Below are 22,332 nucleotides of genomic sequence, written 5' to 3'. Positions count from 1 at the left end.
ACAGTCCATCAGACAGTTAGTTAAGCAGTAAGGTAGACAGTTAGTCAGACAGTCAGTCCATCAGACAGACAGTCCATCAGACAGTCAGTTAAGCAGTAAGGTAGACAGTTAGTCAGACAGACAGTCCATCAGACAGTCAGTTAAACTGTAAGTCAGTTAAAAAGTAAGTCAGACAATCAGCCAATCAGTCAGACACTCAAAATATCAGACAGATCGTCGCAAAGACAAGCACTGAGAGTCAAACCGTCACATAATCAGACGGACAGACATACTTAACAACGAAAGTAGCAACTGATCTCAACAAGAGTTTCAGCGACCGCTCTCTTTCCAAATACAGAGATGTCTTTCTTGGGGCATTTAACCCTATAACTCACTGGATCTATTTCATAATTCCCTCTGCTACTTGGCTTATATTCCGTGGTAAAAAAGGGACGGGAGTGAAGTGATATTTTGAGATCATTCCACTAGTTGACAAGATCACTTGTTTGGTGAAAAATGTATTGAGATTTTGAGAAGTTACACGTTTAACATGTATCTTCAATATGCGATTAAAAACTACTGTGTGAGTTGAAGACTAAAAGCACAAAATTCGAATTGTTTTTTCCCAAAGACAACAACAACACGGAAAGAAACGAGTAACCCGCCTTTACTTTCCTTTATTCAGGTATTCCGAGGGAATCGCGATCATTACTCTATCAAAGAAAACAGTTTTGACCCGCCTTTCCGATCCAGGTTTATCCGCGTGTACGCGCGTACCTGGGTCAACCACATTTCCATGAGACTCGAGTTCTACGGAGGAAAAGCTTGTAAGTATTATGATCCATGGTAAAGCCATGTGTTCCTGGCCAATCATTTCAATAAGTTTTCAGCTTTCAGCACCAAATCATTGAAAAGCCAACCAAGTGATATTTTTTTGGTAGTGCGTCTTTGTTGTGACAGATGGCTTAAACATTAGAGGTTAAACGTTATTTCAATTATGTTGTCTCATCAAGTTAAAGTAGCGGGTGCTTCAGAAACAACTAGCTGGTGAAAATGGCGGACACCGGAGATATTCGGCCTTGATTTAGGCCCTGACGGTAAATACTTAACTTCATTGAAGACTCCACGTAACCAACTCAGTTTTTTTTTTCTCTCTCGCTTTTTCCACAGCGAGAAGAGATCTGCCTTTGGGTATTGAGGACCATAAGATCCAAGATCGTTACATAACAGCGTCCACCGAGTGGAACACATATCACGGTGCACGCTTTGGACGACTAAACACTGTGGCACGAGGCAAGAACAAAGGAGCGTGGTCTGCGAAAAGAAACAACAGACGCCAGTGGATAATGGTAAGTTTTACCAAGCCCGTCTTAGTTCGCTCTCAAAGGATGTTTTATACCATTGACTTGTACAGAGGAAAAGCCTTAAAGTCTCGTTTAACTTTTTAACCACCAAGAGTGACCTGCCTTCAATTTCTCACCACGGTATCACTGCTGAATCAAACAGTAAAGTCATGAGAATAAAGGAAATGATCACCAAACTGTAGAAACTCTTGATTTTTAAACAAATTCTCCTTTTTCATATCATAGGAGTTGCAGAAAAAAATTGAAGAATTTGCATATTGATGATAAGATGTAAAGGGTTTAGATACTAGACACTCGTCTGGTACTTTTTGTTCCTGATGTTAACTCGGTCGAATAGGCAATTTACGAATTACTTTTGGCCTCTTTTTCAAAACGAGGCCTAGTGCTCAACCATTCTTGTGAAAATTAGTTTAATTTGCATGTGAATGAAAACTTATAATCATATGAAAGGATGAGCACCAGGACTTGTTTTGAAAATGAGGCCAAGGGTAATTCGGAAATGGGTAATAATTCTATCATTTCTTTGATTAGAATTCGGACGCTTTTCGTTGGTGAGAGCTGCTTAGCCAGATCTGCCTGTAGATAGAGAATTCCTATATTGACCAGAACTCTCCGGAAAAAAAGTTAATTGCTAAATTTTATTCGCTCTTCTGATATTATCAGGAAACACTTTCTCTCAGCTGACCGCTGACCGCCGAGTTGAAACTAATGACCAGTCTTAAAGCAATTTTCTCAAGTTTTTTTCTTCTTCGTCTTCTCAGGTGGATCTCAAAAAGCTCACTGTTGTCAAGCGAATCCTAACACAGGGTCGACAAGATTTGAACCAATGGGTGACAAGTTATACAGTGACGTACAGCCGAAATGGAAACACCTACCGACCTTACACCAGACGCGGACGAATTCAGGTATAATTTCTTACTAAAGTAGACAAAATTAAAAGAAATAGTACCCAGACAAATTGGATGTCTGACGATGAAAACTGGAATAGTTTACCCTCTTTATTCAACGATATAAGAAGCTGACTGGCACATTTTCTCGGTGGAACGTCCAATGTAAGAAATTCTAAGCTTTAGTGATTTGCCTTGCTTTGTTTGAAATATGCCAGTGCGTAATTTGCCTTTCAGTGCTATGGCATCGTAAATATCCAGAAAAACGAAGTAGCAACCAATTGAAAAAATAACAATAATAAAAATTAAAAAGACCTCGACAAATGTCCTACCTTAGTTATTAATACTACCGACAGCAACTTTTACTACTCAATTTCATTACACACATAGTCCAAACAAGAAGAAATGTCACACTATCATTTGTTTTCTTGTCTCCAGGTCTTCCCGGCCAACAATGACCGCAACAGCATAGTGGCACACGTTCTAACACCTCATATCTACGCGCGATATGTGAAAATCAAGCCTCGCTCATGGTTCAGGCATATCTCCATGAGATTCGAGCTTTACGGAGAGAGAAGACGTGAGTTTATTCAGCCAGTGTTGCTTTGTGATAAAATTCATTTTCATTACAATTATATTATACTGACCCCTTCTCAAAATAAACCATTTCTTTCTGGGCAAACGGTAATTTCCATGTATTGTTTCGTTTAATTTTCAGCTGAAAGAAAGCGACCGGTTGTTCCACCCACCAAACGACCCAGACTCCCGCCCAGGCCTCCTATCAAGCCTCCCGTCCGTCCGCCGATCAAACCGCAGGGTAAGGTTGATCTAGCTCAGAGGAGTCGCGCTCTTTGCTTCTCTTAAATCCTATACTTTTCAACTTTGTCGTTTTTCATCTTTCTTAATCGTCTTCATCCTTCAACGTTACTTCACATTTTGGTCTCTTCTCTTCGGTAAGGAATAATTTTTACTCGGCAAATTAAACGATTCACAGTGACCCCATCAGTAAAACATCCTCTTAACACTTTACACCCTAACATCAGTATGCATATTCTCCATACTGTTCTCTATGCTTTTTCTAAGGTCATGACGAGGAGAATTTGTTTAACAATCAAGAGCTTCTTTAGTTGGTGATCATTTCATTTATTCTCCTGACCTTAATGTTTTATTCAGGGTGATATTGTAAGGAGAATTTAGATGCTAGTCACTCTTAGGGCGCAAAGGGTTATCAGCTCTAAGGTGTTGGGGTGAAATCTCCTATAACATGGAATTTAAAGCATGTTATGTAAAATCGAAGAGAGGGACTTCAACGATGATATTACATCAGTCCGTTGCTTTTAGACTCACTTACTTTATTATCGTACCCAGCTCCAATCAAGAGCTGCCCAGTCACATTGGATCTCGCCTTTGTGGTGGACGCGTCAAATCAAGTTTCCCGCGCAAACTTCCAGCTTGAGAAAGCATTTGTCAAGGCTGTATCCAGTAAATTCACCATCTCTAAACACCAGTCTCACATCGGTCTTATCACCTACGCCAACCTGCCATCACTGAGGATGAGGTTCAGACAGTTCAACACCTTATTTGGTATGTCTTAGTTTTGATACTCTGCATGTGAATAAATTCAATTTGTCACTGATATTTGTGTGGGTCTCTATATAACTTCGCCAACTTTCAAAATGTTCTACGCTTTCCTTTAGAAAGAAACGGTGTTCACCGTACGAAATTACCTCATTTTATAGACCCCTTATGTTATAAATTTGGAATTAGGCGGTTATTTTTCGGTAGGTGTAATGTTATGCACGAGTTCTGCTGAAATAAGATCGAGTCGATTCTCTCCTACAGCTTGTTTTTTTTTTTACACTGATATAAATGTGTGCCTTTAAGGTTACCGTGCACCTTCAGGGTGAACGGTAACCTTGTCTCGCGTGCAAGTGATGTAGCGCGTCCGGTTTAAACTGTAGATATCCGGCGAAGCCCCTATATCAAATTGAAGCTTATAGGACTGGCTATCAGCTGACTATACCAAAAATCTTGAAAAAATGAATTGTCGAATTTTTCACGACTTCTAAATGCGAGCGCCCGAATCACCTTTTAAGAGCTACAAGTCAAAGGGAATTTGTTCGATTGCTCTCAAATTTTGACAGTAGCTAGTTTTACATATAAACAAGAAAAGATTGTCTCCGAACTTTTTAGTTCTAAATAATTTTTTTTCAAGAGCGAGTTTTGTGCGATCACTCCACATTTTTTTTTTAATCCTATTTCAAAAATTTTCTGTAACTTTTCACTGAAATTAAATATGGCAAATCGCAGACACGTTTTTTAGCGCCTTGGCCCCGGAAACGGAGGAACACATCAAATAACCGAAAAAAAAAAATTCGCTTTAACATGTAACGTTCAAAAAGTGATTCGGGCGCTCGCATTTAGAAGTCGTAAAAAATTCGACAATTCATTTTTTTTCAAAATTTTTGGTTTAGTCTGATAGCCAGTCCTATAAGCTTCAATTTGATATAGCGGTTTAGATATCTATAGTTTAAACCGGACGCGCTACATCGCTTGCACGCGAGACACCCCTGAAGGTGCACGGTAACCTTAAGTGAATGCTCAACAGACATGATCAAGATGTCTTTCCCTCCCGTCTACGGCTCTTCTCTCTTGTTGAGAATTCCTATTCAGGCCCTGACTTCAGAAAGAGATGTCAAAAAGTGAGAGAATTAGAATTAAAACGTTCACTTAAAATGAATTTCTTACCCTTCCTACAGCCGTCCGACGTGCAGTCGATCAAGCACCACACATTAACCGAGGAGGGAAACGTTTAGATCTGGCGTTACAAGCCGCTTATGACACGTTCTATGCTAAAGAACCGACGTATATCCAACGAGTTTTGGTCGTAATCACAGGCGGCCCACCGAGCCGCCGTCACGCATACGCAGTTAAGCGCATGGCCTCGAGGTTCACACGAAAGGGCGTCCAGGTTTACGCGATCGGCATTGGCCGCGCGTACCGAGGGGAGCTGAGGAGTATTGCGTACAAGAACAAGCACGTGTACTACATGAGAACCTTTGGATCACTTCTGGCCAGAGCCAATCAGATTGCAAGTACCATCTGCAAGGAACAGGTGAGGAACTTAATTTCAATTACGAAACAAACTGCTGTTAAGTTCAGTATATTCAAGCTTTTCCCCCCTCCCCCCCGGAAACTGAGGAGCAAAAATCAACTTGAAGGCATGTATTAGAAAAATGAATTTTTCGTTGCCCAAGGCTCCCTTACTTATCTCAGCCAAAGGCCCGTTCACATGCAAAACGCGCATATAATGCTCAAATAAAGACAACTGAGAACTATCTGGCGTAAGAAATTAAACTTAGCTTTTTATGAGGGGAAAGAACTTTAAGCTAACACAGCCCATCAGTAGATCGCGAATTAAAAGTCAAGTTTGCGGGCGAGAGAAATCTCTAAAGAAATTATCGTGTGCAAAGTTGTGCTTTTCATTTTTCAAATGAGATTAACACGATAATTCAACAGCATCAAGTAAACCAACAGAAATAAGAGGAAACAGTTGGAAATGTCACTTTTTTTAGTAATCGTTTCATGTCCTCCTTCAGAAGAATCTTAAAATTGTAAAATAGTTTCCAACAAATTGAAAACATGAACTTAATCGAATATTGAATGCTTGTTTTTAATTCGTGTTTAATTTTTACAATAGTTTAAGGCCTCGCTGAAAATTACTTCACCCCCTGATTTTTTTTAAATAACGTCTTAACCAAAGTGAAAAAATGAATCCTCCTGCAAAGAATCCTTAAAAACAAAACCAATATAAAATTGCATTTGTTTTTCCCTCTCCATAACAGTCCAAAGAAGTAGACATCCATAAACGAGCTGAACTTCTCAAGCCCCTGATTAAAAGAGAGGAGAATGAAACCAAGAAGGCACAGTCATAAAATCAAAAGTTAAAAATAACTTATCATTTAATCTTAAATTAGACTTAAACTCTTAGATTTTACTGAGAAATATATACGCTTACTTCATAAAATGTTTAACCACGTTGTAGTGTTGTTAACTCAAAACAATTAAAAATTATTTGACCAAACTATCTTTCTTGTGACACTATCATGACTGTAAATATTTACTTTGCAATGACCTCGATCATGAAGTTATTAACAAATCACTGAAGAAATTATTCAATAAGTTACAGTACACTGATTTCCTGATGGTGTAGAACTTTACTGGGAATTTATAACCAGTGAATCTATACAAGTTTGATATACTTTTCCAACGTGCACAGTCCACTACAGTGAATACAAAAGTTTTGTATGTTAGAACCCTAGGTATCCAGTTTCCAAAACTTATTTACAGCTTAAGAGTAAAGAAACACCACTGAGTAAAGGTAATCCACTTTAATGTTGTCTTAAGATTCAAAACCAAGCCTAGCCTTTTACAGTCTAACATCAGCCTGCATATTCTCCATACTGTTCTCTATACATTTCCTAAGGTGATGACAAGGAGAATTTGTTTAACAATCAAGAGCTTCTTTAGTTGGTGATCATTTTCTTTGTTCTCATGACCTTAATGTGTGATTCAGGGGTGATATTGTAAGGAGAAATTAGATGCTGGTCACTCATAGGGATCAAAGTTTTAAATGTCATATCATGCTTGCATAGTGTTTAAGCCTTTCTGCTTAAAATCCCATCCATATAAAAGCTAACTTGTTTCGCCTGAAAATCCACAAAACCGTGTTTTTCCAAAAGCTGCTGGTATTCCTTAAATGATCTCTCCTTTCCTTCGCATAACAGTAACATGTTCAGTGACTGGAGTAACGCATTCTCCGGACCACTTTTGTCGTCCTGTAAAATCTGTTCACAAACAAGAAGACCACCACCTACAAAGAAAATTCACGCATTTTTAAAAATTAGTATTTCTGAGGAAGTTTTCGGCCTACCCGCACGGGCGTTTTTTCAGTGCCTGAAGGGTACCACTCGATAGTTCAGTGGAGTCTACGCAGGACCCACTTAGACTAACTAAATCAAATCAGTTTTCCCTGCCTACCCTGAAATTAACCGTCGATCATTTGGCATAGAGAATAGTTTATCGTGAATGTGTTCCTTGTTTGTGTACTAACCTGAGGGTAAAGAATCGAAGACCTTTGATAGGATCAAGTCGACTTTTTCATCGGACCAGTTGTGAAGCGTACGGCTTATCACATACAGATCAGCCTTTGGTAAATCATCCTCGATGAAATCGCCGGTCAAGAAAGAAACATTCCCTTGATTCGGACAATCTTCCAATGACGGCTTAAAGTGTGGGGCATATTTCACGACGATTGGCTGTTCACAAACTGTTATCTTCATTTGGGGATTGTGATGGCACAGAGCATAAGCCATTGCCCCTACGGCTCCTACACGTATTTGATGAGAAAAAAAAGATGTTTTAGGTTAAATATGAGTGGACAGCAGTATAAAAATATGTATATGAGAACGATCCTTCGCAGTAAAGCACTATTTGAGCAATAGTGAAAATCAGACCTGAAAAAAATTTCAGGCCTGTACGGGATTCGAACCACTGACCTCTGCGATACTAGTGCAGCGCTCTACCAATTGAGCTAACAAGCCAACTGGGAGCAGGCCATCAAATTAATTCGATATAAACCCGTGGATGATAAATCAAACAACAACAAACATATGAAACATATGTGTGAACTGCGGTTATGAGACGTATATGAGAACGATCCTTCGCAGTAAAGCACTATTTGAGCAATAGTGAAAATCAGACCTTACTGCGAAGGATCGTTCTCATATACGTCTCATAACCGCAGTTCACACATATGTTTCATATGTTTGTTGTTGTTTGATTTATCATCCACGGGTTTATATCGAATTAATTTGATGGCCTGCTCCCAGTTGGCTTGTTATCTCAATTGGTAGAGCGCTGCACTAGTATCGCAGAGGTCAGTGGTTCGAATCCCGTACAGGCCTGAAATTTTTTTCAGGTCTGATTTTCACTATTGCTCAAATAGTGCTTTACTGCGAAGGATCGTTCTCATATACGTCTCATAACCGCAGTTCACACATATGTTTCATATGTTTGTTGTTGTTTGATTTATCATCCACGGGTTTATATCGAATTAATTTGATGGCCTGCTCCCAGTTGGCTTGTTAGCTCAATTGGTAGAGCGCTGCACTAGTATCGCAGAGGTCAGTGGTTCGAATCCCGTACAGGCCTGAAATTTTTTTCAGGTCTGATTTTCACTATTGCTCAAATAGTGCTTTACTGCGAAGGATCGTTCTCATATACGTCTCATAACCGCAGTTCACACATATGTTTCATATGTTTGTTGTAGTATAAAAATAGTTTGGATATATCAACCAAGTTGAAATGGTAAATTGGCCACCGTAACGATTACAAAAGCTGACGTTTCGAGCGTTAGCCCTTCGTCGGAGCGAATAGAGGAATTGTGGGTTGTGTGTGCTTTTAAAGGCAGAAAATGGAGCTACGTTATTGGTGGGAACATGGCAACGAGAAAAACATGAATAAGTTAGTGGAATGAAAAGCGTTCGTTGATCCCTGTGGGATTTAGACTGCCGGTTTGAAAGATGAGCTTTTGTTCAAGATTTTTACGGCTTTCCGTGCTACCTAAGTGCAAGGAAAGACCGCAGATTGCCATATGTTCCTTAGAATGATTAGGTAAATTAAAATGTCTAGCGACTGGTTTCGATGTGTCCTTGTCATTCCTTTCCACGTCTCGAAGGTGTTCTCGGTCCATTATCGGGGGTGGAAGCGGAATAATGAATAATGAATAACGGCTTGAAAAAGAAAATGAATAAGGAATAACGGCTTAAAAAGGAAATGAATAACTAGGGTTTAATCGAGAATAAAGAATTATACCAAAAAAGAATCGCGTAAAGAAGCGATAGAGATCATGCGCTCGAAACTTGCAATCTTCGTCAAATTTTTGATGTCTTTGATGGTTTTTATGACCTTTCGGTGCCTTCCAGTCTCAGATTCTGGTCGCGGTATTCAATTACAGATCCTCCTTTGCCAGCCGATTGCGTAACTTTTTCCTGATTTCGGTCCTGATTGTTGCGTGCTTATGTTCGTTATGTCATCACTGTCTGGTTCGTCTCTTTGTGACTGTCTGCCTCGAGTGACGTGTCGGTGTGTTTTTAGAGTGTCGAAGGGTAATCGAACAGTTATAATCTACAAATGGGAAAAAAAAAGGAGAGAGATCGCGACAGACGGTAGGTTAAATTCAAGTTTGATATCGTAATCTACATTCGGTTCATGTTTGTTGTTCACTACAGTTCATACGCTATCAAAATTGCATTATTAATTCCAGGTCACGTTCCCAATCCTGGTCGCCTGAAAGGTCAGAGCGAAGTTCAAAACGGTCGTAAAGATCGGAAAGGTGGGTCAATTTTAAGTGCTTAAATGTTGATTTATTATAGTTTTCTGTTTAGTGAATTGTTTTTACATGCTGCAGCCAATCTTAAAACGCGAAATGACTGACGTCCACCGAAGAACAAAACTGAGTTTCCTTCGTCTTGTATTTAATAACTATAACCCGCAAAATAACCCTAACCCGCAAAATACCGTTTCGTTTCGAAAAATAGCTAGAATTATTAATATGAAAAATTTCCCAATAAAATACACCAAAACATGTACCATTAATTAGCGTATCGAGGAACTGTCTGGCAAAGCGCGTGGCGAAAGCACGTGGGAAAGCACGTGTCTGGCAAAGCACTTGACGAATTTCAAGATGTCAATCCCACATTTCCGACGGAATTACTAACTACTTTCTTCCAACTTTCTTTTCTACCGGCGAAACATACACTATCGAATATATGTGACCCAGTAACTGCTGTAATTTACAATATATTGTAGAATATTACACTGCTAATAATAAGCAACTATTCTCCATTGAAAAAATTTTCCCTAAGCGAGACTCAATACATAAAGCTAAAGACGCTTTCTTAATTTCAAAAGGCAGAACAATTGTAACTCATGGTCTGAACATTCGAGAAGAAACATAGTAATTATTCATTTTCGTATTAGTTTTCTTTCAATGTTTTCTTTATATTTTTTGTTACCAGTTAGTTTTATTTGTCTATCATTGCTATTTTTCTAAGTGGAGCTCCACGTATTTCCGTTGTTACGTAAAAATATCACCTTTATTTAAAAAAAAAAAAAAAAAAACATCGCACCTGAAGAAGGCTGGTTTGGCAAGCCGAAGTATAGTATAACTTTACATTTCTTCCTATGTTGTATCTATCTTTGCTTTTATATATGATTTTAACTTGATACACCGATCGGTTTACTAGTTTGATTTAAACATATGAAGTTCCTCAAAGCAATATTGAACAATTGATTTCTCATCCACATTTTTGTTGGCACATCTCTTTCAGTTCTCAACACCTGTCACGATCACCAAGGAGGCGTGGCAGATCGCAAGAAAGAACAAGGTGACGATTTGCATGTATTTTATGGCACCTATTTGATCAAAGCTTTAAACTTACGTCCAGGCCGGTTTAATACGATATTGAAATAAAAAACAGACGATCACAGCTAAATGGATCATGAAAGAGCAAATCGGTGCAGGTTTACGCCTGCCACACTACTAGTATCAGTATAGCAGCTATAAAAATAGACCCTTTACTCTCAGTGATTAGTAAAGGATTAGAATCCTTTATTTAAAAAAAATGTTAACCAGAACTTTAGGTTTAAGTAATGATCCGCATAACAAGGATAATAATAATAATGATAATAATAAAAGATTTATACCGCGCCAGTATCCTGCTGTTCAAAGGCGCCTACAAAAAACTTTAACATTAACTCTTAAGACAGCTAATATTAATTATAAAAGGCTTTTCTAAAAAGAAAAGTTTGTAATCTACTTTTGAAAACAGACACAGACTGAGCATTTCTAATTTCACTTGGCAGAGCATTCCATAATGATGGTGCTGCTACAGAGAAGGATCTTGCGCCATATGTTTTCAAGTTATAGGATGGAGAAACCAGAAGGTGCTTGGATGATGAGCGTAGTTGACGCGATGGGGTGTAAGATGTAAGCAAATCACAAATGTACGACGGTGCCAAGTTGTTAAGTGCCTTGTAGGTTATAAGTAAAATCTTAAAAATAATACGTTGATTAACGGGAAGCCAATGAAGATTGAAAAGAGCAGGCGTAGTGTGATCATGCTTTTTTGTAAGTGTGACGAGGCGCGCCGCGGCTTTCTGGACGTGTTGTAGCTTTTTTAGAGTATAGGCTGGTAGGCCATACAAAAGATAATTACAGTAATCCAGCTTCGACGATACAAACATATGAACCAGCAATTCAGTAGTGGTTGCTGAAAGATATTTCCTGATATAGCTAATATTTCGCAAATGATAAAATGAAGATTTGCAAATGTCAGTAATATGATCGTAAAAGCAAAAATGGCTATCAAACATAGTGCCGATATTCCTCGCCTTTTGCAGGGAATGGATAGTCTCACCAGCAACTGAAATCTCGTGAAGGAGTGGTCTTGGAAGATGTTTAGCGGAGATCACAAATAATTCAGTTTTGTCTTTATTTAATTTAAGGCGATTAACCATCATCCAATGATTGATTTCATTCACACAGCTCTCGATGCTAGAAACCGCTAGATCCTTATCACCCAGTACGGTTGGTTGGAAAGACAAGTAAAGCTGTGAGTCGTCAGCATAAAAGTGATAGCTCAGCTTAAATTTCTTTACGATATCTGAAAGCGGCGAAGTATAAAGCAAATACAAAATGGATCCAGATCCTTGTGGCACTCCACATTTAAGGTCATGTTTCGTAGAAGTACCACCATTGACGGAGTCATATTGCGTGCGATTCGATAGATAGGATTGCAACCATAATAGAGGCTTTCCAGCTATCCCAAACCGTACACGTAAACGAGAGAGGAAGATGGTATGATCGACTGTATCGAAGGCAGCGGAAAGGTCTAACAACAGTAAAATTACGATTCGACGATTATCAATGGCAGAAAGAATATCATTGTGAACACGAATAAGTGCAGTTTCAGTACTGTGATATTGAATTGTTCAGCTCGCTCGTACGCCGACTGGAATGTCTCTTTTAACTCATATTCGTTAATGTAGGAGATAAGTTGATTAGCTACCAATTTTTCAATTGCTTTAGCGATGAAAGGCAATGCACGATGCAATGCACGATGGAATGTCAACTTTTTTCATTTGAACAACTAGTGATTTCATTGGCCTAGACTCAAAAACCGCTAAAAAGTTAAGGTTCAAGTTGCATTTTGTCTAATTTTTTTTTAAGGTTTCAAGTATATTTGAGACCCAATCGCACAACATACAATTTTTAAAAGATATTGTATTTGGGGAACTTCATCAAAGAAGCAAAATTAATATCTATTGTCTTCTGCTATTCTGATTGGTTAAGCACGAAATTACCTAAAATCTATTTGATGCAAATGGATTTTACTTTTGTAACGAGCTCCTTCCCTATTCTTGAAATCAAAGATATTCTATGTGGAAAGACCCAATGCCACTGAACAATGAAGTTTGCTATCGTTCTTATGTGGAACATTACTTAATATGGGTACCACATTTATTTCTTTCATTAATTTCTTGTGATTGTCTTGGTTGATTTTGAGGTCGATAAATTTTTGTTGTTATTGTTATTATCTTTTTCGGAACTGGCCATTTTTTCTTATCCATCATAGCGATGGACTCATGTCGTGAAAAAAAAAACCATTTTGATGTCTTTTGTTATCGATTTGTTCGCAGCAATTCCAAAATCCTTTTACACTTTGAATCAACTTCGAAGGATTTGTACTTGTCTATCGATATAATTTGGCTTTTTTGAACCCTGTGCGTATGTGAATCAGTGTCTAAACTGAAAATTGGTGTTTTATTCCTAGATTTAAGCGCTCTAGGTTTCAGTCTAAGTCCAGATCACGTTCATCGGAAAGGCATCATTTTGAGATTACCGAATCGCGCCGACAATCCTATAATAAACCAAGGTCAGTATAAGTGTTGTGGTCTGTTTAATTTCGATTAATTTGTGTTCACCAAGCTCTCGATACCTTCTCCAGTATTTTAAAGGCCCATTTCCAACCGAGATGCCCTGCGCGCCCGGATCATTTTTCATACATGAAAAATACGCTATTTTCCTCGTAGTTGCGGAATCGCTTTGATATCTTCTTCCATCTTACTAATTAGGGCTTTCAAAGTTCCAGCTTGAATCATGTGCGAACAACAAACAATCGTAGTATCCATAGCAGTAAATAGTTTTTAATTTTACATGTATTACGGTGAAAAACGTCATTTGAGAAGTTGATGCCGCCGAAGAAGGGGTCTAGAGGAAGGCCGAGTCTGCCCTGCTCGGCAATGGTTATTCGACTTCGAGAGTCTGTGTATGATTTATGGAGGGCAAGGAAAACAACCATGGGTTCCGGTAACACTACAGACAGTGCTTTTGCAGAAATATTATTGCATTGTTCCTACGATGGAACTAGAGACTCCGGGGAGATTTTTTCGAGGTGAGAATAATTGTTTGACTGATTTTTACTTGAGATCCTGAGATATGTATGTAAGCGATCTCATTTGTACAAGTCATTATTCTATAATTGAAATGCCTAAAGTAAATCAGTTTTGGCCAATATTGGTTATTTGTTTATATTTTATTTAGTGTTGAAGCCGAACAATTTCCTTCAACATCAGGTAAGCTTTGTACAAGTTTTATACACAGACTCGATTTATGATTTTTCAGTCTCAAATGTTTAGCTGCAAATTTGTTTACCGTGTTCTTCACCAAATCTTTCTTTTTCTTTTTAATAGTGTTTGTGAATGACTATCAGAGTTCGCCATTTAACAATAGCGCGATTCCAAAACAAAAACAAACGACTGCAAAGGATCTCGGATGGAAATGGGCCTTTAAATTAAAGGAGAATCTAGCGAAAAGTACATTTTCAAGAAAACAGTGCTTAAATATTTTTTTTAAGAAAATAGCATCCGTCCGCTCCTTCAACGCCTTTCCCTTTCAACTTTGCGCTATACACTGGACTCGAACAGGACAAAACAATTCAGGATCGGTTCATATGATAACTTTTGAAAATAAGCACCGATTATGCCTGGAACTAGCTTACAGTCGAGGCTCATGCGGGGGAGTCTCGTTCAAAATGTTTGCATGTGAAAAGATTTTCCCGCATGAGCCTCGACTGCAGGCTAGTTGCAGTTCAATACCATGAATATGAATATTGTGGAATATTAACAGTCCTTGAACTATTTTCTACATTGACATATACTCTGTGAAGTAATCGGCAATCGATCGGCAAGCAAAGAATTCGGCCCTGGCATACGGCAAATTCATCGGGAAATACGCTTTTCAAAGGTTCATCCCTTAACTGTACATGTCGTAAAAAAATGAGCCTTTTCGATCCTTTGGTGTTACTTTGACTGTTTCTAGCAAATGCACCGCTTACCGCTCAACTAGCTTTAACGTGTTAAAGAACCTTTTTTTCTTGTCGCGGATAATGTTTTTCCTCTATGTATGGGACAAATCCAATAGAACTGCACTTCTGTTTGTAGAAAGGATTGTTTTAAGTCTCCCATTTCAAAGGGGATTAATTGATTTACTAATGAATGAAAAATGTAAAACATTGCACAAGCATTGCGAATATTTGGCGCGAAAACCTGTTGGTCGCGCGTACTTTTCCGCCTTTAGTTTATGGTCTTAATGTGAACACTATAAATTCCCATTTGGAAATTTTCTTTTCATTGATGTTGCCATTTTTAATGGAAAAAGGGTAAAGTATTCAAAAGTTACTATCATACATAACCCGATCCTAAATTGATTTGTCCAGTGACGGTATTATTGCGTATGGCTTTATGATTTAGGCTTTACAGTTGAGTTTTATGGTTGTGCTGTAAAAGGAACTACATTTGTATTGATTTCGTTTTCGAAAGGGTTTTTTGAAGTGCTGATTTTATGACGAGGGAAAACCGCATAACCCGCAGAAACACCTGTCGGAGCAAGGGGAGAACTAACCACAAACTCAACCCACATTGACGCCGGGTTCGGGAGTCGAACCCAGGGCACATCGGGGGAACATCACAGTGCTCTCGCCACTACACCCTCCCCTGCTACCTGTTATGATCGAGTTTTTCAGTGAAGTAATATTTATTTAATTTATCTGTATATATATTCTCTTAGGTTCAAGCTAACTGAATACTGCAAACCAGTTCGTGAAAAATTGTTTCAAGTCACTCAAGCTGGAGAAAGTAAGACTTTTATGCGTACATGTTTCCGTAGCACAATATAGTTTTGTGGGCTAACCATAAGTATGCGCTAGTTCTTGGAATTAAATGACAACTGAATAAAGATTCCTTACGGTGAAATTAACTTACCCTTCTGATGTTTTTTGCTCGGTTGTGTCAGGACGACAGATCGTCCTTTTACTGAAGTTTCATACGTATACATTGTATTCGGCGTTCAATATTGTATTTATTGTATTGGGACTCATTGTCCCAGTATATACATTTTTATATTTCTTTACAAGTAGATATTCAGTCGATGATATTATTACTGACATTGCTTGTTGCACTGAAAAAAATATTAAATCCAATTTAAGGCACGTTTTGTTGAGATATTCAGAGCATTTGTACAAAAATAAATAAATAAATAAATAAATTGAACGAGAGTATACAAACGCGGAGCCCTTGATAAAACTGTCATGTTTTGTCTGTCCATACGCTCAGGTGTTTGACATTGACCACTATAGGGGAGCTGCGAGATTTTCATTTCGTGAGGCAATGTCTTCATTGGACAAACTAGGGGAATTCTTAATGATGTGGGACGAACAAACCAGGCAGAGGACCAATCGAACAGCAACTCAAGGTCCTGACCAAGTGTTGTCATACACAACAAGAAGATCAATGGAGATGATGCATGGCAGCCTAACGCGACTGCAAAATTTTCTCTCCGAGAAAGGTGCTGAAGACCTTCTAGCACAAATTCGATTGTCTGCGCTGGTCACCCTTATGGTTGAAAATTTTTTTTCGCTCATGAGACAAGGGGATCCCATGCCTACTCAACTCGAGTACGGAATTAGACGCACAGCCTGTGTAAGGGAACTGGAGAAGAGAATGTATCGTGGGCATTTCCACTACTTCACCGGGCCCAAAAGCTATTATCCGGACAAAATATTGGATTCTCCTCCTCCTCCTAAACCATCCATATCCCTAATTGAAGATCAAATGGAGAAACTATCCCTTAGCGACACAAACGAGTTAAGGAAATTCGCTTCATCTTTCGGGAAGAGTGTTCGACAACATACTGTTAGAGACAAAAGCAAAGAAGATACTGGTCAATTGCCGTATGCAATACCGTTCTCGTTGCAACAGCGTGAGCCAGGTTCAAATGTTACAACAAGTACTCTGCTACAGGGTGACACTCAACAAGTACTTTGTCAGCAATCCGTCCTTCATTGTGAAATTTTGTTCAGAGCAGGAGAAGTTGTCGCTGTGAAACACGGTCGACGAAGGGAGAAATGGGGTTTTTTCTTGGCTCTCCTTCTAAAGGATCTCTTAGTCGAGGACAGAACTGCAAATGAACTGCAGGTTACCGAAAATGTAATGGATATTATGTGGCTGGACAATAGCGAAACTGAGGACATGTTCCTGTTTAAAGAAGCGTACGAAGACCATAAAAATTCGCCCTATTCCATTGTGGACCGTGTTTGTGTCGCTATCACCTCTAACGAAAATGATTCAAAATGCTATCAACTTTCGCAAGAAGAAGTTGATAGAATTGAAAGGATTCTTAAAGGTGGAAACAACAGTGACATCGAGTCCGACGAGGAAACTAGAGAAAGCGAAGTTGCTTCCGCATCCAGGGATGACCATCCCAGACATGTAGCTTGTAATAGGAGATCTGGACGCACTGCAACACGTTTGAGCCTAAATTAAGTTAATACTTTGCTTCACGCAACACACGTATTCATTGGTAAAGTATTCTAGGATCTCAAAGCTATTTCTTTCGTTGTGTTATTTTTAAAAGCTTAATGTAATTTTTAGAAAGTTGAGTGACAATATTTCCACATCGGAAAGAATCAGTAAAATGTGGTTCTCGGGTATTTACCACCAAATCTACCGAGAATTCGCGCCATTATATTGTTGAATAACTGTGTTGCTTTGATCTTAAACGCGTTATCAATTAAAATTCCAGTGTTTTTTAGGTTACGTTATAGAGACGAAAGACTCAATCCGATGATCGAAAATAAGAATATCAAACATTATGATGCTTAGATATCTACCAATAATTTGCGCAAAGTAAATAGGACTATGGAAAAGGTATGTGTCGAACGCCATCGCAAGAGCTTTCCGTCGTCACTGCTTACAGTCCCTATAGTGTAGATGTTTAGTGTACATTTTTGTTCAGTGTACAGTATGTAAAAGTAAATGCCACGCCTATAAGGCTGATATCTAAATAAACCTCAGGCTGGAGTTAAGTAAATAAATACGGTAATTAGATTGAACATGACGCTGACGGTTTTAAATCGCATTTTAATTGAAGTGAAATCATCTATTTCACAATAATTTGGATATATCAACAAAGTTGAAATGGTAAATTGGCCACCGTAATGATTACAAAAGCTGACGTTTCGAGCGTTAGCCCTTCGTCGGAGCGAAATTTCACAATAAGGCGAATTAGAAACTCCCTAAAAAACTCGAATACGGAATAATGAATAACGAGAAAAATTTAAAAATGAATAATGAATAACCTCGAAAAAAATGAAAGGAATAATGAATAAGTGAGATCCAATTATTCCGCTTCCACCCCCGAGTCCATTAGAGAAAGAACTTCAACAACATTATGGGAGAAATGCTACGCCGTGTACTTTGCAAGCGATGTTTCGTCTTGTTACGCGTCACTTAACTGCCAGACAAAGCTGTGCTGTTTTGAACACGCAATTGTTTTCCTTCGTCTGATTGTATAACATGGCACTTAGAGCCAGTCGTTCAAACTAAGTCTGACTTGGGCTGCGGTTTTAGTCAGTCGATAGACTCGTAGACTTTTCCATAAGTTGTTGTTTGAATTAAATTTTTCCAGTCTTGCCCCGAGGCCTTCGTGATACTGTTCACAAAAATCAACATGTAGATGAAACTTCTGGCTAGATTGAAGATGGAATAGAACCCAGTTGTGCTAAACTGCACCTTAACTTTGTTTTGTTTGAATAACCAACCCTCGATGTCTGCTCGCTCAGGGAACAGTAAGTTTTGTTTTCTCTCGGGTCTTAACGTTCCCCTCGACTTCGACTCTAGAAAAACTAAAACTCATGGTAAAATAGAACAAACTGGACATGGTTTGATGCTACTCTTGTTTAGAGATTTAATGAATGTAACCGGAGAAATTACTATTCATCGACCCAACGTTTCGACACTCTTGTTTGGTGCCTTCATCATAAGACAGGAGTGTCGAAACGTTGGGTCGATGAATTGTAATTTAACCGGTTACATTCTTTAAATCTTTAAACCAAAGTAGTATCAAACCCTGTCTAATTGTCCAGCTGGTTGCTGTGTGAACTTTAATGTATCTAAAACTAATTGTTTACCTCGGGAGCAGACACTTAATATCCACTTGCTTAGCAACAGCACAATCTACTTCACCGCCCGCCTACTCACCTTGAGCAAAGGTATTGCATGTTTGCGGTATTTAATTTTCGGATTTTTTTTTTGTTTACCTCTATTGGATTTAATTTAGCGGATTGAAGCAAATCTGTAAAAGAAAGCGTGCGAAGCTTCATGCCAAACGGTGACTAGTGACGTTTAATTATTTCAGTCAAAAGACCAATACTGCCTCTCAAAGAAATTTAAAACGTGATTAATTTAGAGTATAGTTCACTAACAGAAGCAGTCGATTGTGAAATGTGAACCCGATCACCCAACTTGAAACTCGGTTACAGGACTCAAAACAAAAACTTAGATCTTCCTCACGCCCATGCATGATTGTGTTATTATTAGATACAATGTATATATGAAGTTCATATATCTTGAACTGCGGTATTAAATACGTATGATGCACGATCCTCGCAGTAGAGAGCGCTATTTATGCAATAGCGAAAATCAGACCTGAAAAAAAGATCAAGCCTGGACGGGATTCGAACCACTGACCTCTGCGATACTAGTGCAGCGCTCTACCAATTGAGCTAACAAGCCAACTGGGAACAGGCCGTTAAGTTGATTCGTGATAAACCCGTGATGATAAATCAGATACAATATATAAATGAAGTTCATATATTTTGAACTGCGGTATTAAATACGTATGATGCACGATCCTCGCAGTAGTTAACGGCCTGTTCAACTTAACGGCCTGTTCCCAGTTGGCTTGTTAGCTCAATTGATAGAGTGCTGCACTAGTATCGCAGAGGTCAGAGGTTCGAATCCCGTACAGGCCTGATTTTTTTCAGGTGTGATTTTCGCTATTGCATAAATAGCGCTCTCTACTGCGAGGATCGTGCATCATACGTGTGTTATTATTATTTGTAATCAACTGGCATTTTTATTATTTGTAATCAACTAACATTGTAGCTTTTATTTTAACACTCAGTCGGGTAACTTGGCCAATATTTAGTCACCTTTAGGTCAAGCAAAATCAACTGATCAGCGATTACATTAACAAACTATCAGTGCAGTCTTACGAACAAATTATTTTCAATGTGACTTACCACCCAAATCGCAGCAACTCGTAAACTCGCTTAAATCAAAGGCCTCTGCAACTGCATAACAGCCTTGGAGTGAAGAGCTGTGCATAGCGCCCATGAAGCGTATCGTAGCTTCCTTGTTGTCATACAGACCTTTCCACAACTCCTCTGACGTCTTTCCAAATGTCCTTATCCACTGACTCTTACCTTCGCGAATCGCACTTGTTAGGTTGCAAAACATGGGAACAACTTTTTCGCGTTCCACCGTTATGAAATCTACCAAAGATTCGGGACTAGTCGAGGTTAGAAAGTCACTGGCAATCTTGGAATTGTTATACTGCCACGAACCATTTTGGTCTGTCTTTTCCAAAAGTTCCAAGCTAACAAGGCTGTCCAAAAGGCGTGTGGTAGCATCCAAGTTCGAAGACACGCGTTTCGATATGTCTTCAGCGAACAAAGGTGTTGATGATTTACTAAAAGTATCGAAGATTCCCAGATCGACCGCAGTAAACAACGCCTGTGACGCGCGATGCGCGTGGATTAATTTTCCGAACTTTTCAGGGACTGGAGAAAGCGAGTGGAAGTTCTTGCTTTGCGCCATCACAATCATTTTCGTGCGCTTGAACAGACTTAAAAAAGAGCAAGCAAACATGGCGTGGTGTGCCTCGTACCGAAGGATTGATAACCCGCACAAAGGATAAAACTGCCTTTTGGTGTAGAATGAAAGTGACCTCAGTATTTGACAACCAACTGGATAATGTACTTGTTCAACTCTGTTGTTTATGGGCGAATGAAATTTGCACTTTTAGATCTCAATTACTGGATCCAAGTGTGTATGAGTGCATTTAATTCTTATTACCATAAAATGTTAAAACAGCCTAGCAACTGCACATTATCCGCGGGTTCAGGTTGATTACCCTCGCCACCATGTGTCACGAAAGAACTGAAGTATGGTATGTTAGCCTCCCCTCCCCTCCCCTCCCCCTCCTCGGCCCCCTTTACCCTCTCTAATAGGCCTCTCACAAATAATTTTTCACTCTCCAACATTGAATTTCGAGAAATTTTCGCTCATTTTCACAACCGTGGCCCTTAACACCGATTGGAGCGACTTCGCCTTTAGCCTCGTTCTCGCGCCCTAATTTCGGTACCAGATCACTAAACCGTGATAACTCGGTAATGGTGTAGTGCTTCTTCCAGAATGATTCAGTTTGTAAAACACTTGCGCTACAGCAATACACATTCATATAAATAAGCATTCTAGCTGTATGTCAATAGCAATTGATCTTCGACTACTTTTTTTCGTTTTCAAGCCATAGAGATTTCTTATCACAGATTAGTCCAACCTTTACACCTGACTAAAGAACCTTTGAAAATCACCATAGTTTTTCAGTTTTGCGCGTATTCTATCTGTTGAAAGAGATTGTGTTTCTTCCTTACACACATAGTTTTATACTTTGTGAATGGAGTTTTACTTAGATCAAGAAGGAAAACAAAGTTCGGAAAAGTACAGGCCGAACGTCAAGAATCTTTTACTGAGAACCCTAAGTTCAAGAGTTTCCAAAATTAGAATTACTTATCTTCCAGAAAGATTGATTTCTCCGCATGCATCTTGTAATCATTTATGACTTGATTATGATACTTTGTAACAAATCAGATCACCTCAAGAGTCACAAATTGTAAATCATAGTGCAAAGTTTTTTAAATCTTGATGATCAGTATTACAGACGTGTTAGTATTCCCAGCTTGCAAATCGTTTTTAATTACTTATTAAATAACATTAATGATTAATGGTACTTGTCAACAACATTAATTAAGAGATAGGAAAGTATCTTGCAGCTCTCACTCGCTCCAGAAATTCAAAACTATCTTTAACATAAGGAGAGAAACCAATACAAACGTACTAAATTCATTCTGATTTATTCCAGATTTTCATGATGAAAAAGTACAGGAAAGGCTGAGTGTTAGTCAATAACGCACGGGTCACGTGACGGAATTTTCAGTGAGTGTGGATCTCCCCTACACAGCACAATCAGAACTTCTCTGTCAAACGATAAAAATACGGATACAAGCTTATACCATGGGAGGGACCCAATTGACAATTCCCTGACCCACGCAAGTACATTTCCAGTTATTAAGAGGCAATTACTGAAGTAACTTTTCCGAAATGATGACAGTTTTAGACTTCTTCTTGCAAGTGATTTCCGTTTTCAGTATTCAATCGTGATGTCGTTCATGGAATATGGTTGTAATTCTTCTCTATTTTGGAAACAGTGAGTTCAGATCAGGAAATTGGGAGATTCTTCACATTCGTTTCTCATTCTATTTTCTGGCCCCAGGGTCAAAAGGTTTGGGACGATACGCGTTAATGATGAAACGACCTGTTGAGTTTGAAAAATGCAACGCAACTGTTTGTTTTCTATA

The 22,332-nt window shown here is 38.8% G+C and overlaps 3 protein-coding genes across 4 annotated transcripts in view; 2 read left to right on the top strand and 1 right to left on the bottom strand.

Moving 5' to 3' along the window:
* LOC111323084 (uncharacterized) overlaps positions 1 to 6,317 on the top strand; it is a 75,401-nt gene extending 69,084 nt beyond the window's left edge. Inside the window, exons 94-101 of the mRNA XM_088738291.1 lie at positions 665 to 806; positions 1,150 to 1,328; positions 2,105 to 2,248; positions 2,669 to 2,810; positions 2,949 to 3,047; positions 3,599 to 3,814; positions 4,990 to 5,345; positions 6,076 to 6,317. Coding sequence (XP_088594417.1) covers positions 665 to 806; positions 1,150 to 1,328; positions 2,105 to 2,248; positions 2,669 to 2,810; positions 2,949 to 3,047; positions 3,599 to 3,814; positions 4,990 to 5,345; positions 6,076 to 6,165 — 1,368 coding nt within the window. The 3' untranslated portion in view covers positions 6,166 to 6,317. The remainder of the gene's footprint in view (positions 1 to 664; positions 807 to 1,149; positions 1,329 to 2,104; positions 2,249 to 2,668; positions 2,811 to 2,948; positions 3,048 to 3,598; positions 3,815 to 4,989; positions 5,346 to 6,075) is intronic.
* A 289-nt stretch (positions 6,318 to 6,606) lies between these two features.
* LOC111323114 (acetylserotonin O-methyltransferase) lies at positions 6,607 to 20,762 on the bottom strand. Its single transcript, XM_022926407.2, has 3 exons — positions 19,936 to 20,762; positions 7,344 to 7,619; positions 6,607 to 7,103 (listed from the first exon to the last, which is right to left on the bottom strand). Exons 1-3 carry the CDS (start codon positions 20,561 to 20,563, stop codon positions 6,889 to 6,891), a joined length of 1,119 nt encoding a protein of 372 aa, XP_022782142.2. The 5' UTR covers positions 20,564 to 20,762; the 3' UTR covers positions 6,607 to 6,888.
* LOC148719690 (uncharacterized) lies at positions 9,152 to 18,070 on the top strand. 2 transcript variants are annotated; one of them, XM_088738292.1, is made up of 7 exons: positions 9,152 to 9,459; positions 9,558 to 9,626; positions 10,624 to 10,680; positions 13,129 to 13,749; positions 13,899 to 13,930; positions 15,423 to 15,490; positions 15,968 to 18,070. In XM_088738292.1, exon 7 carries the CDS (start codon positions 16,022 to 16,024, stop codon positions 17,174 to 17,176), a length of 1,155 nt encoding a protein of 384 aa, XP_088594418.1. In that variant the 5' UTR covers positions 9,152 to 9,459; positions 9,558 to 9,626; positions 10,624 to 10,680; positions 13,129 to 13,749; positions 13,899 to 13,930; positions 15,423 to 15,490; positions 15,968 to 16,021; the 3' UTR covers positions 17,177 to 18,070. The 2 variants fall into 2 exon arrangements, with proteins under 2 accessions (XP_088594418.1, XP_088594419.1); XM_088738293.1 differs by lacking the exons at positions 13,129 to 13,749; positions 13,899 to 13,930; positions 15,423 to 15,490; positions 15,968 to 18,070 and adding an exon at positions 11,159 to 11,415.
* Positions 20,763 to 22,332: the final 1,570 nt, after the last annotated feature.

The sequence above is a fragment of the Stylophora pistillata genome, chromosome 11 (assembly GCF_964205215.1).
Source record: "Stylophora pistillata chromosome 11, jaStyPist1.2, whole genome shotgun sequence".
Lineage (NCBI taxonomy): Eukaryota > Metazoa > Cnidaria > Anthozoa > Scleractinia > Pocilloporidae > Stylophora > Stylophora pistillata.
Note: the sequence above shows the minus strand (reverse complement) of the source record. Positions and strands in the feature narration are given on the sequence as shown.